A 14,135-nucleotide genomic window follows, 5' to 3' on the forward strand; every position below is an offset into this window, starting at 1 on the left:
ACTTTTTAAGTCTAGTAACTAGATTTAAAGGTCACAGTAATTTTTGTCTCATGCATGTTTGTTTTTATTTTGTTAAATGGGAAGTGGGATTCACTTTTAGCCCTTTGAAAATATAAGGGCATGGAAATACCATGGCATCACTTTAATTGGTATATGATATTAATGGAAGAACATTTTGTCTTTAAAATAATGTTCTGGTATATTATATAAAATTTAATGAAAAGAGCTTGTCAAGAAAATTAAATCTCTTTGAGACATGGACTTGTTGGTTAATGTTGTAGTAAGGTTTCAGTGTATGATACATTTATGGTAATTTCAGGTAAGTTTTTTAAATCAGATTTTTATAATCAGAATTCCTTCTAAGTTAGTGATATTTGTTACCATGAGGAGAAAGCAGAAGAAACTGTGACAATTCTATCCATTTAACATTTCCCCTTTTGGGCCACATGCTTGTTCTGATATGCTGAAATTGCTTTTTATTTTCTTTCTTTTTTTTTTTTTTGGTACCAGGGATTGAACTCAGGGGCACTGAGCCACATTCCCAACCCTATTTTTGTATTTTATTTAGAGACAGGGTCTCACTGAGTTGCTTAGTGCCTCCTTGTTATTGCTGAGGCTGGCTTTGAACTCATGATCCCCTTGCCTCAGCCTCCCGATCCGCTGGGATTACAGGCATGCCCCGTTGCACCTTGCTGGCTCTGAGATTGCTTTATAACTGATGTCCCTGTGTCTGCCATCCCTGATGGTTCTCATTGCATATGAGAATGGCAGACAAGCACCCTGCCTAAACTAACTCTTGTGACATGGACACATATTAGTCCAGGTGATAATCTACTTATAGATGATTTGGCAGTTCAAAGAAAATTGAACCTGTCCAAAGCCTTCAGGAATAATCATTCTGTTGTGTGATTACCTATTCTTTTAAATATCACTAAGATTAGATTATATCACTGTACTGTTTTGTGGCATTTAAATTAATGTGTTATTTTAAATAATTTAATCTTTATTTATTTATTTATTTATTTTTAATGTTGAACCCAGGGCCTCACCAGTGCTAGGCAAGCACACTACCATTGAGCCACAAGCCCAGCCCCTTAATGTGTTTTTTAACAGACTTAGAATGATATATAGTTGAGTTTCTCCTGTTCATTTTATTCTCCTTCACTGTCCTACTCATAAATTTCTGCAGCAAAGCACTTGGATACTTTTAAAGTGTAATATGCAGATTAAAGTTTTAAAACTGAAGCTTCTATCATCATCCACACCAAAAAGGGAGAATGTCTCACAGCTATTTATTTTCTTAACTATAAATAGCTAATATTGAATACTTAAATTAGAATTACTTTTTAAGCTCCTTATGTGGACTATACATGAGTATTAGCTTATTTTATCTTTAGTCTTCAAAATATAACCTTATTGGAGAAGTTTAAAGCTGAAGAAATAAAGACATAGAAATGAAGTTGTCCATGGCTAAGCAACAAATGGCAGAGACCATACTCTAATTATTACATTAACTGTCAGTACCATAACTTCTTTTAATTGCTACAGAAGATGATTTCTGCCATTCCATTCTCCTTTCTGCATGTTATATATACACAAAGATGAAAATGGTGTGGTTCATCCTTTCATCTTTTTCACAATTCATTGAAAGAGTTCATCTTTTACAAATGCACTACAGAACAAATTCTGGAATCTGATATACATTGCAGTTCAAGCTGTGTGATCTTAGGCCAATTAATCTCCTTTTAAAAGTGGCAATGAAAGTAGTGCCTACTTTTTAAGGCCATGAAGATTAAATGAGAACATTTAGAAAAGATGCATGTGTACGTGTTACCTCTTTTTACTCTGAAGATATTACCAACCATTAAGCTTTTTACCCTAAAGCAGTAATCAGATTTACTCATATCTGGTGTTTTGATATGACATACTTTGCTGCTGCTTCTTTGCTCAAAAAGAAGTTTGCTTATGTGGCTTTCTTACTGCTTGTAGGCTTAATGTTTATTCTGTATAGATTATTTGGTCAGAAATATTTTTCATCAATTAGCTACTTACAAGCTTAGGCTTATTTTCTGCAAAGCATTCCCCAGGAAAACTTGGCTATGTTCCCATCTCTTTTTAATTTGAGACAGGGTCTCACTAAGTTGCCCAGGCTGGCTTTGAACTTGAACTTCTTTTGCCTCAGCCTCCCAAGTAGTCCATTCTGAATAGTTTGTACTGTTATTTTTCCATGTCACAATTTTGTACAAAATTTAATTTTGTTTTAAATTATTATTATAGTGTTTTATCTTTACATCACACATGAATGACTTTATTTTATTATTTTGACTAATTCTTTTTCTTCTAAGAGTTATAATATGAATAATTATAGCGTAATGTTTAAAGAGGACTGTTACTGAAAAGACATCATAGTAGTCAGAGTGCTTCAGGACTGAAGTTTGAGACATGACCTTTAAGCCAGTACCTAGATGTCCATGTTGAAATTTCCTGGGAATAAAAAGCATTGGTATAACATTAGACAGTGTTGGTAAGTAAATCCTACCTTGACAGAATAATTTAGATATGTGCTTTTATTCTTAGGTGACCGGGTTATTGATGTGGGATCCGAGTGGAGAACTTTCAGTAATGACAAAGCAACAAAAGATCCATCTCGAGTTGGAGATTCTCAGAATCCTCTTTTGAGTGATGGAGATTTGTCTACCATGATTGGCAAGGTAATACTCGCAGTCAGCAGGAAATACCTAGTGCAGAGTGACCGAAGACCCGGGAGTTTGGGATCTTTGCAAAAATATCAGACACTGGTCTCATTGGGGAATATTGGCCTGGTAATAAAATTTGCCAGTAATACCACTGTGGATGATGGCTGATTAGTGTGTTCTTTCCATCTTGGAGGGGAGAACATCAAATCAAAATTACAATATGTATGTATGTATTTATTTATTTTGTACTGAGGATTGAACCCAGGGACACTTTACCACCAAGCCACATCCCCAGTCCTTTTTATCTGATTTTTTAAAATTTGAGACAGAGTCTTTCTAAGTCACTTAGGGTCTTGCTAAGTTGCTGAGGCTGGTCTTGAATAGGCGATCCTGCTCTCAGCCTCCTGAGTTGCTGAGATTTTCAAAGGACTAGGGATCACTTAGCTCAGTAGTAGAGCACCATAAAGTTCCATCCCCAGTACCATACTTGCACCCCGCCCCCTCAAGAAAAATTGTCTTCTCCCTGTACACTAAATACTTTGTAGTTAAAGGTTTCATGGAAATGTAGTATATAGAATGTGTTCAGTAAATGGTGGTGGTGATTATTATATAAGGCAATAGCATAACTTCCCTGATAGCCTGATTCTCTTTACTCTGTAATCTGAATTGGAAATAGTGGTGAAATATTTTGCAAGATTAATCAAGGGGGTGTTTATATTTTAAGATATTACTGTTGTGTACTGTTTTTTATTTTCTTTTGTGCAGTCCTTAGGGTTGAATTTGCTAGAACTGTACACTGAGCTACATCCCTATCTCTTTCTATTTATATTGAGACAGGGTCTTACTAAGTTGCCTGGGCTAACCTCCAACTTGGCTTATTGCTTCAGCCTCCCAAGAATACATATTCTGTATTTAAGAAAGTATCATGAAAAAAAACTCAGATTATTAGGTATTTTTTGCATGCTGTAATTGATAAAATTGTATATCAAATTTGGACAACATGGTATATAAAAGGTTAAAAGTTTAAAGTATTAAATCCAGAAATATTTTTAAGTAGATTATGTCTGCATTTGCTTTAAGCCTTATGGGCTTGGAAAAAAAGCATACTTATAGGTATTTTAAAATGTAAGATTGTAACTAACTGACACTGTAACTTTTTGTTATTTAATTTTTTCAATAGGAAATACATGATTAAAAATGTATGAAAGGAGCATATAGTAAATTTTTCTCACCCTTGACCCCTAAATTCTTGAGTTCCCACTGCAATACCTCTTTTCTGCCAGAAGTAGCCACTATTATTAGTTTCTTCTATATTCTTTGAAAGTTTTATTCTTATTTTAATATTTTTTTTTATTTTTAGGTGGCCACAACATTTTATTTTTATGTGGTGCTGAGAATGAAACCCACTGCCACATGCATGCTAGGCAAGCACTCTGCCACTGAGCCACAACCCTAGCCCTGAACGTTTTATTCTTACATGGCAAAAAAGAAAAATTTTAAGATGCTACATTTATTGTAAACTAAATTTTTATATGTATTTGGGAATATTTCTGGACTTTATCTGTTCCTGGTTTGGTCTAGTTAATCAAATGCCGTACCATACTTTTATATCCGGTGGCACTAATCCTCATTGCTTTTCTTTTTCAGTGTTTTCTTCACTAATCTTTTCTATTTAAAGGTTAGGATCACTTTGTTCTGTTTTTCAAAAACAAAGCAAAACAAAATCTTGATTATTTTTACTGGGATTTTGGTTATATTTATTTACAAAATGATACAGGGAAAATTGACTTATTGATACATCTTTCTGTCCAAAAATATGGTATGGCTTTCATTTTCCTTAATTCTTATGTGTCCATTAGGGATGTTTTAATATTTTCTTCATGAACATCTTACATATAAGTGAATTTCCAGAATTTATTTTTTACATTACCATTGTAATTGGAATATTTTCCTTCATTGTCTTCTAACTGGTTAAATGTGTGTTGGAAGGTGTTGATTTCTGACCTGTGACTTTAATGAATTATTTTTTTATATATTTATTTTTTAGTTATAGATGGACAATACCTTTGTTTCATTTATTTTATTTTTATGTGGTGCTGAGGATCAAATCCAGTGCCGTTTGCGTGCCAGGCAAGCGCTCTACCTCTGAGCCCCAGCCCTGATGAATTCTTTTATTACCAATAACAATAGCAGTTTTTTAGTGATTTTCTTGAGTATTCTAGGTATACAAAGATATTACTTGCAAATAGTTTAATCATTTCTCTTTTTTTAGAGAGAGAGAGAGAGAGAGAGAGAATTTTTAAATATTTATTTATTTTAGTTCTCGGCGGACACAACATCTTTGTTTGTATGTGGTGCTGAGGATCGAACCCGGGCCGCACGCATGCCAGGCGAGCGCGCTACCGCTTGAGCCACATCCCCAGCCCCTAGTTTAATCATTTCCATTCCAAATTTGTATTACTGTTTTTCTCTTACTTAACAATATTGGCTATTTTTTCTAGTATAGTGTTACAAAGTGGTTGTTGAAGGAGGCACCTTTGTCTTGCATCTGCTTTATTGGTAATCCTACTAATGTTTTTTCATTATTCATACTGCTGGCTTTGGCCCTTGGAGAGATTTTTCTATTGTGAAGAAATATCCATGTGTAGTATTCTATGAGGGTATCAAAAATGAATTCTGGCTGGGTGTGGTGGCACATGCCTGTAATCCCAGCAGCTTGGGAGGCTAAGACAGGAGGATATAAGTTCAAAGTCAGATTCAGCAATGGCTAGCTATTAAGCAACTCAGTGAGACCCTGTCTCTAAATAAAGTACAGAATAGGTCTGGGGATGTGGCTCAGTGGTTGAGTGCCCCTGAGTTCAATCCCTGGTATCCCCCCACCCCCCAAAAAAATGAATTGTGACTTTTTTTCATCTTTTTTTTGGTACCTTTGGAGATCATATGAGTTTTCTTCTTAGATCTAATATTATCATGTTTTATTTTTTATTAGATTCTCCAATAATATATATTTTGCATTTGTGAAAGTCTCCACTTGGTCATGATATATTAAAAATGTATTCTGTTTTCTAATATTTGCTATTTTATCATATTTATAAATGAAATTGGACTGCTTTGTTTTCTATTTTCTGTGGCCTCAAATAATTGTTCAGAATTATATATTCCTTAAGTGATAAAACACCTCTTTAAAACATCTTAACCTGGTACTTTTTCTATTCGAGGGAAAGGTAGGATGCACAGTGCAAATTTCTTGGGCTTTTGGAGTCAGATTGTAAAACTTGTATTTTCATAGAAATTGTTCATTCAAGTTTTCTGAAAGTTTCTTGCAAGTTATAAAAATGTTTTATAGGGTACAGGAGCAGCAAGTTTTGATGAGTTTGGCAATTCTAAGTACCAGAATCGGAGAACAATGAGTAGTTCGGATCGGGCAATGATGAATGCATTCAAGGAAATTACTACCATGGCAGACAGAATCAACCTCCCTCGAAATATAGTTGTAAGTATTTGTCTACCTCCTTTAAGCCATTCTGGCATTGATTTTGCATAATTTAGTGAACATATGCAATTTTGGTATTGTAACTAGTTAAATGGCCTAGAGTTAATTAAACTTAGTTTCTCTGTTTTGAAGGATCGAACAAATAATTTATTCAAGCAAGTGTATGAACAGAAGAGCCTTAAGGGAAGAGCTAACGATGCTATAGCTTCTGCTTGTCTCTATATTGCCTGTAGACAAGAAGGGGTTCCTAGGACATTTAAAGGTGAGTTTTTAGTTGCATAAAGTAACAGACCAAAGTCAAGCTGCTTTGATACTTAGAAGCCAAGTCCTGTCTTCATCATTAGGTATAGTAATCCACCTGAACATTATTTGCCAGCGCCACTTTATTTTGTTCCTTGACAACAAAAACAGAGAGAGATCTTACTGACCATGTTCTTTTCAAACTGTTTTCCCATGTAGATTTGTTTTAAGTCTATGTTAGGCCACTGTTTTCTTTGCTAGTAAGATATTTTGATGGACTATATTTTATGGGTTTATGGCCTGGCATCAAAGCTATAGTAGGCTGTTTGTAGGAAGTCAGTACACTTGATGCATAAAAACAGCTATCGTTTCTACAATAGATCTTTCTCTATAGGTGTAGGAGTCAAGCCTTGGAAAGCATCAGTGAATTTTTTTCTTTTGAGGTATATAGTATTTGCAGTTTAACACTTAATTTAGAGGCTTTGAGATAATTGGTATTTTTCATACAGTTTGCAGTTACCCATAAATATATGACAACCTCTTCATAGTGTTGTCATGATGCATACACTGACAAAAATTTTGTAGCTGAAGGCTGAACTTACTCTTCATTCATCCAATTAATATTTATTAACATGTTTTAGGTCAAAGAAAAGAAGTGATGGCCTTTATCACCATCTTTTGTGTTGTTACTGCAACTAAAAAAAAAGAAGTTTTAAGTTTATTCTGAAAGTGCTTGGTGGATGAATATTTAGGATAAAGGTTTTGAATATTTATCTCATTTAATTATAGCTTGTAATCGCAGGAATTACTTGCATACATGACTTTGTGTAGCTTGAGAAACATTCTTTAGCTAGAGTATTTTCTTTCATCTCCTTGGTACCCTCCCTATAACAGATTAACATATAAATACCCAAGAAATTTTTGATTAAAGAAGTCTATTTGCATAAATTGAAACTGTCGAGAAATTAATATTTTCAAAGATTAAGACCTAAATTTAAAGTGTGGTGAACATTTACATTAACCAAGAAATTTTAAATTGGCTCAATGCGAAATATCACTGAAAGGATTAGGGTTTCATCTTTAGGCATGGTTAAGTTTTTTTTTTTTGCAACTGCAATGTGTTATTTAATCAGAAATGATAGGTTTTTAAATGAACTATATGGCTTATGGATTTTTTTTTTCTTTTAGAAATATGTGCTGTATCACGAATTTCTAAGAAAGAAATTGGCCGATGTTTTAAACTTATTTTGAAAGCTTTAGAAACAAGTGTGGATTTGATTACAACTGGGGACTTCATGTCCAGGTTCTGTTCCAACCTTTGTCTTCCTAAGCAAGTTCAAATGGCAGCTACACATATAGCCCGTAAGGCTGTGGAATTGGACTTGGTTCCTGGGAGGAGCCCGATCTCTGTGGCTGCAGCAGCTATTTACATGGCTTCACAGGCATCAGCTGAGAAGAGGACCCAAAAAGGTAGGGGTTTTCATGAGGAATGTTGATAATGAATTATGAAGGCTAAAGTATGTCTTTTTCCATTTTATGTGTGAAGCATTTAAGTATTCAGAACCCACACTTCAGAGGTAGTTCTTCAGCAACAAAACATAAAAATATCTAGTATTTTGCTCCTAAGTGACTCATAAATAAAAATGTTTGGAGGCACAGCTATGTGCAAACCTTTTTTTTCCATTTAAATTATATAATTTTAATTTGTACATTGTTCATTCTTTTTTTAAATTTATTTAATTTTTTTTACATTGTTCACTTTTATGTGAGTTCTCTGTAATTTTTTTCCTTAAATATTCCTGATCATTTTGAGTCATTTTTCCCTCCATAAACTTAACCTTTTTAAATCTTGGGAGGGGCAGTGGGAAATGCTTTATTTCTAATAGGCTGGGACATGACCCTGCTGATTAACACACTATCAATATTATTGACCATCAACCATTAATGTTCTGTGAAGCCTGTTTTTTTCTCCTTTTGAACCATATTCATAATTTCTTTTTTTTTTTAAAGAGAGAGAGTTTTTTAAAAAATATTTGTTTTTTAGTTTTCGACCGACACAACATCTTTATTTTATTTTTATGTGGTACTAAGGATCGAACCCAATGCCCCGAGCATGCCACGCAAGCGCGCTACCGCTTGAGCCACATCCCCAGCCACTATTCATAGTTTCTTAATGAAATTTCTGAAATACATAGACATAAGTAGTTCAACCTTCTATAAAGTCATTTTTAAATTTAGTGTGTGGATTTTTTTTTTAAGGCACAGTCTGATTTTTTTTAGTTGTAGATGGACACAATACCTTTATTTTATGTATTTATTTTTTATGTGGTGCTGAGGATCAAACCCAGTACCCATCATGTGTGCTAGGCAAGCACTGAGCTACAACCCCAGCCCTCTAGGGAAACTTTCAACCAGAAGTATTAATCATTTTTGCAAGTATATATATTCATGGATTACTTCTATGATCCTCAAAAAATTTTATGAAGAAAAAGGAGAGTCAATTCTAAATTTTAAAGTGGGTTCATGAATTACTGGTTCAAGTAACTTTGTAGTACTTGATTCAGAACAGCCTTTCACCTCAGCTTAGGCTATACTTTGATGTAAGTAACAGATGGTAACAGAAGAGTGATAAGAGGGGGAAAGCCAGCATTAATTACTCAGGTATGCCATTATCCATTCCCTTTGTCCTCTACTCATTTTTTGAAGGCTAGTTTAGATCCATTTTTTACCTTTTATATTTATTAAGAAAGATTTAATCTACTTCTTTGGATTCTTAACAGACTAGAAATTCTCAAGTGACTTGAGTACAATATATACTTCTAATAGTAAAAAAAATCTGTATATGCTGTTATAGATGCTTGGTCTTTAGGAAAAAAGAGGTTGTAGAAAAATATTTATTATTTCATTTTGGTTTTAGATGTTACAGATAAACTTTCAAATGTAGAAAGAGACGATGAATTTCTTTTTTTCTTTTTGCAGTACTGGGGATTGAACCCAGGGGTGCTGTATCACTGTGCTGCATCCCAAGCCCTTTATTTAAATTTTGAAAAATTTTGAGACAGGGTCTCATTAAGTTGCCCAGGCTGAGCTCAAACTTTTGATCCTCCTGCCTCAGTTTCTCAAGTAGGTGGGATTATTGATGTGTGCCACCAGACCTGAGTAGTGAATTTCTTTATAAGAACATATTTCAAAGTATATAGATGAAGACACGAATTGGTATGAATATACTTTGTATACAACCAGAGATACGAAAAATTGTTCTCTATATGTGTAATAAGAACTGTAATGCATTCCACTGTCATATAAATAAAAATTAATTTAAAAAGAACATATTCATGGATTACTCTGTGATCCTCAAGAAGATTTATAAAGAAAAAGAGTAGTCATTTTAAAATATGGTCAATATAATGTTTATCACTCATAGTACTATGCCCTGAGTTGTTTTACATATATTAAATATTATAATACTATAGAGAAATTTTAAGGTAATAGATGCTACTGCCATTATTGTTATTACTGTCTTTAACTCCTGTTTCTTGTCTTTCAGTTTGGATTCCCATTATCATTTTTTAAAAATCAGTATTTTTTAATTTTGTTTTTCACTTTGGTAGTAGAAAGGAGGTGGGAGGAAAGATATACTTAATGTTCTGATTTTTGTCTTTTAGAGATTGGAGATATTGCTGGTGTAGCTGATGTTACAATCAGACAGTCCTACAGGCTGATCTACCCTCGGGCCCCAGATCTGTTTCCTCCAGATTTCAAATTTGACACCCCAGTGGACAAACTACCACAGCTATAAATTGAGGCAGCTAATATCAAACTTTTATGTACACAGAACTTTGCCTATTGTACATAGCCTATACATCGTGCTGGGTTGAGCCTTTAATGAGGAAAACACATGGTACGCATTCCAGGGCTAAATATTATTGCTTGGCATTCTGTATGTATATACTAGTGCAACATATTTAATGATTTGAATTTCTTACTGAATTTGCTTTCTTTTGTAGTGATCTAGGAAACTGTATTTTGGAAGATACTGAAATTATGTAATTCTTGAATAAAACATTTTTCAAAACTAAATTTTTTGTTACATTTACATGTTGTATGTAATTTATAATATATAATTTTAAATAATGCGTATCACTGCAATTGATAGAGGTCATTATTTTTCATTATTTTTCTCATATATTTAGGGTTTTAATTTTAATAGTCATGGAAATAAAAAAAACTTTCAAGAATGATTGTTAACATTTATATCATATTTAGTTTGTAGTGTGAGAGATTTATTAATATATGTTAAAAAACAAGAAAGAAGAGCTGGACCCTGAAAGGCACCAGTGAAAAAGATGTAAACTCTTTCTTAATGAATTTATCAAGCAGAAGGATGATGCTATTAAGAATAGCAACAGCAGATCAAACAGATTTTATTTTGGGATATGACTATTTCATTTTGTAAAATCTGCATATCTACAATTCTTTTTTATTCTTAGTTATGCTTATTGGGACACCTATGAAGTAATAGGTCTTTAAAAATGAAGATCACTAGTCCCTGGGAGTGTGGGAGTGTTCAGGAATTTTTAAATGAGCACTGTTATGTGATTTTTTTGATGTGGTGGGTATTTTGCTTATTTTCTTTAGAACACATTGATTTAGGGTCTCTCAATTTCCAGGCACTGTAAAGGAAGGCCAAGATAGTGTTGCTGTTTACCCACTAGGATAGTTTATACAGGGAACTTGTGTCTATGATAGGCATCACCTATGTAAATTATTGCTCTAACAGTGCTGTGATTCTCACATATCTGAATGGACATTAACACTAGATGTGGCCTAGTGGTTGGGTTCAGACCCTAGTCTGTAAAGGGACTTTTTCCTTTTGAAGATCATACTTTTCACTGCCATCCTCGTGACCATAGGAAGAAGATGGTTATTGGGATCATGAAGACAAATGATATTTCTCTCTCGGACAAAATGCAGGATCCTCACACAGTACTGCTTAAAAGCAGTGGAGAACCCTAGGGAAATAAATACCAGGAGTACTATAATCTATATACAGGATTAGAGGTTTAGTGAGGAAATGCACACTCCAGGCCAATAGAACCCATCCCACCCAAAGTGAGACCTAAGAAGAAGGAATCTGAACCATGTTTCCCTTTTCAATATATTGATCCCCAGCACCTCTCATCCCCATATGCCTTTAGCATTTCCCTCGGGAGCCATAGGCTCTAGTGACAAACCACAAAACTCCCAGTTCAGTGAAGGCTGCAAGCTGCAACCCAGCTAGATCTCAAGACAGTTATTTTTGCAATTATAAAAGGTTAGTACATACACATGATAGAAGATTTGGAAAGTAAAATATGCATAAGTTACCCAGAAATAACTATTTTTTTTCCTTTTCAGCTGTTTTGCTGTGTTATTTTTTTAAACAGTTGATTCAGGTGTGGTAATATGACCTTTTAGTATTTTTTTTTCCTGGTTAAAAATGTATTAGATGATTAGAAAAATGCAGATAAATAAAGGAAAATAAAAAGCTAACCCTGCCATTTAAATTATGTCAGCATCTTGGTCTGTTCCCCCCCCACACACACACACACATTTTTTATTGGTGCATTATAGTTAGTTGTACATAATGGTGGGATTTGTTGTTATATATTAGTACATGCACAAAATATAACAATATAATTTTAGCTCCCCAGCACTTCCCCCTTCCTCCCCATTGTCCCTTTCCTCCACTGATCTCCCTTTGATTTTCATGAGATTCTCACCTTTTTCTTTTTCTTTAGCTTCTTTGTAAGAGAAAAATGTATGAGCCTTGTTGGTCTGTCTTGTTTTCTGTACATTTATAAAATTAGGATCAAGAGAACTGATTTTTAAGATTAATTGGGATACAGAATGTTTTTGTTTTGTTTTTTAGAATAAACGTAAGTTATTCTTATAGGTGGTTCTTGAAAGAAAAAGAATTAAAATGCTATTTTTTCTAAATTCTCCTATACTGTGCCTGTGGCTGAATCAGCTTAATTTCAGGTATTGAAATAAGGAAATATTATGTTAGGGATGTCTTTCAGTGGTACAGTGCTTGCCAAGCCTGGGCAAGTTCCTGGGTAAAGGCAACGTGGACCTGTTCTCTGCGTGGTAGCACTTTAAATAATGGAAGTTTTTATTAATATGATCCCGTCTCTTCCGACTAAAACAAAGAGTCTGAAAGCTACTTTATTGACAGTCTCTGCTGTTACTCTGAATTTAAGAATTTGATGATAAGTTTCATGGAATCTAAGTTTCAACACTCTAGCAGTCTCCCCATTTTTTTTACATCAGAGAAGCCAAGAGAAACCAAAAGATTTGCCCAAGTTCACTTGGCAGCAGAGATGGGACTAATTGAGGTCTCTTGATCATTCAGTGCTCTCCACTAACCCATACTGTTAAGGCTTATTTCATAGGAAGTTGCCTCAGTATTGACTTCAGTTGTACCTTTCAAGTAGAGTTCAATTATTAGGGAATAATTGAAGGAGCTAGGCGTGGTGGCGCAGACCTGTAATCCCAGTGACTGTAATCCCAGAGAGGCTGTTGCAAGAGGATTGTGAGTTCAAATCCAGCCTCAGCAACTCAGCAAGACCATATATATATAAAGGCTGGGGATGTGACTCAGTGGTTAAGCACTCCTGGGTTCAGTTCCTGGTACCAAAAAATGAAAATTAAACGCAAAAGATTTTTTTTTTTTTTGGCACAGAAGACTGAACACAGGGGCACTTAACAACTGAGCCGCATCCCCAGCCCCTTTTTATATTTTATTTTGAGAGAGGGTCTCACTGCTTAGGGTTGGCTTTCAACTTGGGATCCTCCTGGCTTGGCCTCTGGAGCTGCTGGGATTATAGGTGTGTTCCACTGCACCTGGCTTTAAGGGAAAAAATTTGAGTTTTTGGCCTGGGGGGTTGTTTTTGTTATGCAGTATTGGGGGTTGAACATGGCCTCATGCGTGCTAGGCAACTGCTGTTATCACTAAGCTCCATTCCCAGCCTGAGTGACTTTTTAATTATTTTTTAAACCATCCTGGTGACAAGGAGTTAATGGCTAGAAATTGTTCTTGAGCCCTTCCTCTAAACAAAATACTTCGTAAACTTGATGCCTCTTGATAGTAAGCTTTTGTGTTCAAAGCAGCAAATGTACTTTACCCAGGGTTGTCTTTGGTTCCTGAGCTAATTTTGTATCACAGGTGCAAGATTTATTTTAATTATCAAGATGAACAGCTGAGGGGGTCAGCCTATTACCCATCTGGTCCTAATCCAGCCAAGAGGCCTCTGTGCCCCATGCCAATATTTCCAATTGTCAGTGGCCCTGACTTTTTCTGCTGCTGAATTTTTAATCTCATCTGCCAGTTGAGCTACTAAAAGATTCCCTGACCCCCTAAACACCTCCTCATTCTCCCCCTCCTAGATATTTACATGCATACTCCCTTCCTCAGGATCCCAAGACTGCAAGTCATCACAGTAAGAAGATTTGTTCTAGGCCCTGGCATCTTTCATAAACTTCCACTCATAACCCTCACTGATATTTCTGTGGTCCAGCAGCTAGTGGACCAGGGAGCTGAGTTTTAAGCTGCCATTTCAGGAGGCTGTTGGTGAAGGAGGAGGGAAAGAATGACTAAGAGAGGAAAAACTCTTTTCTTTTTGTACTAGGGATTGAACCCAGGGTGGGTGCTTTACTACTGAACT

The 14,135-nt window shown here is 35.0% G+C and overlaps 1 protein-coding gene across 2 annotated transcripts in view; it reads left to right on the plus strand.

Moving 5' to 3' along the window:
- Positions 1-10,460, plus strand: part of Gtf2b (general transcription factor IIB) — a 30,493-nt gene extending 20,033 nt beyond the window's left edge. For both annotated transcript variants that reach the window (XM_076862202.1, XM_076862203.1), the window contains exons 3-7: positions 2,578-2,711; positions 6,043-6,189; positions 6,322-6,451; positions 7,618-7,899; positions 10,095-10,460. In XM_076862202.1, coding sequence (XP_076718317.1) covers positions 2,578-2,711; positions 6,043-6,189; positions 6,322-6,451; positions 7,618-7,899; positions 10,095-10,228 — 827 coding nt within the window. In that variant the 3' untranslated portion in view covers positions 10,229-10,460. The remainder of the gene's footprint in view (positions 1-2,577; positions 2,712-6,042; positions 6,190-6,321; positions 6,452-7,617; positions 7,900-10,094) is intronic.
- Positions 10,461-14,135: the final 3,675 nt, after the last annotated feature.

Source organism: Callospermophilus lateralis, chromosome 7 (genome assembly GCF_048772815.1).
Source record: "Callospermophilus lateralis isolate mCalLat2 chromosome 7, mCalLat2.hap1, whole genome shotgun sequence".
In the NCBI taxonomy this organism is placed as follows: Eukaryota; Metazoa; Chordata; class Mammalia; order Rodentia; family Sciuridae; genus Callospermophilus; species Callospermophilus lateralis.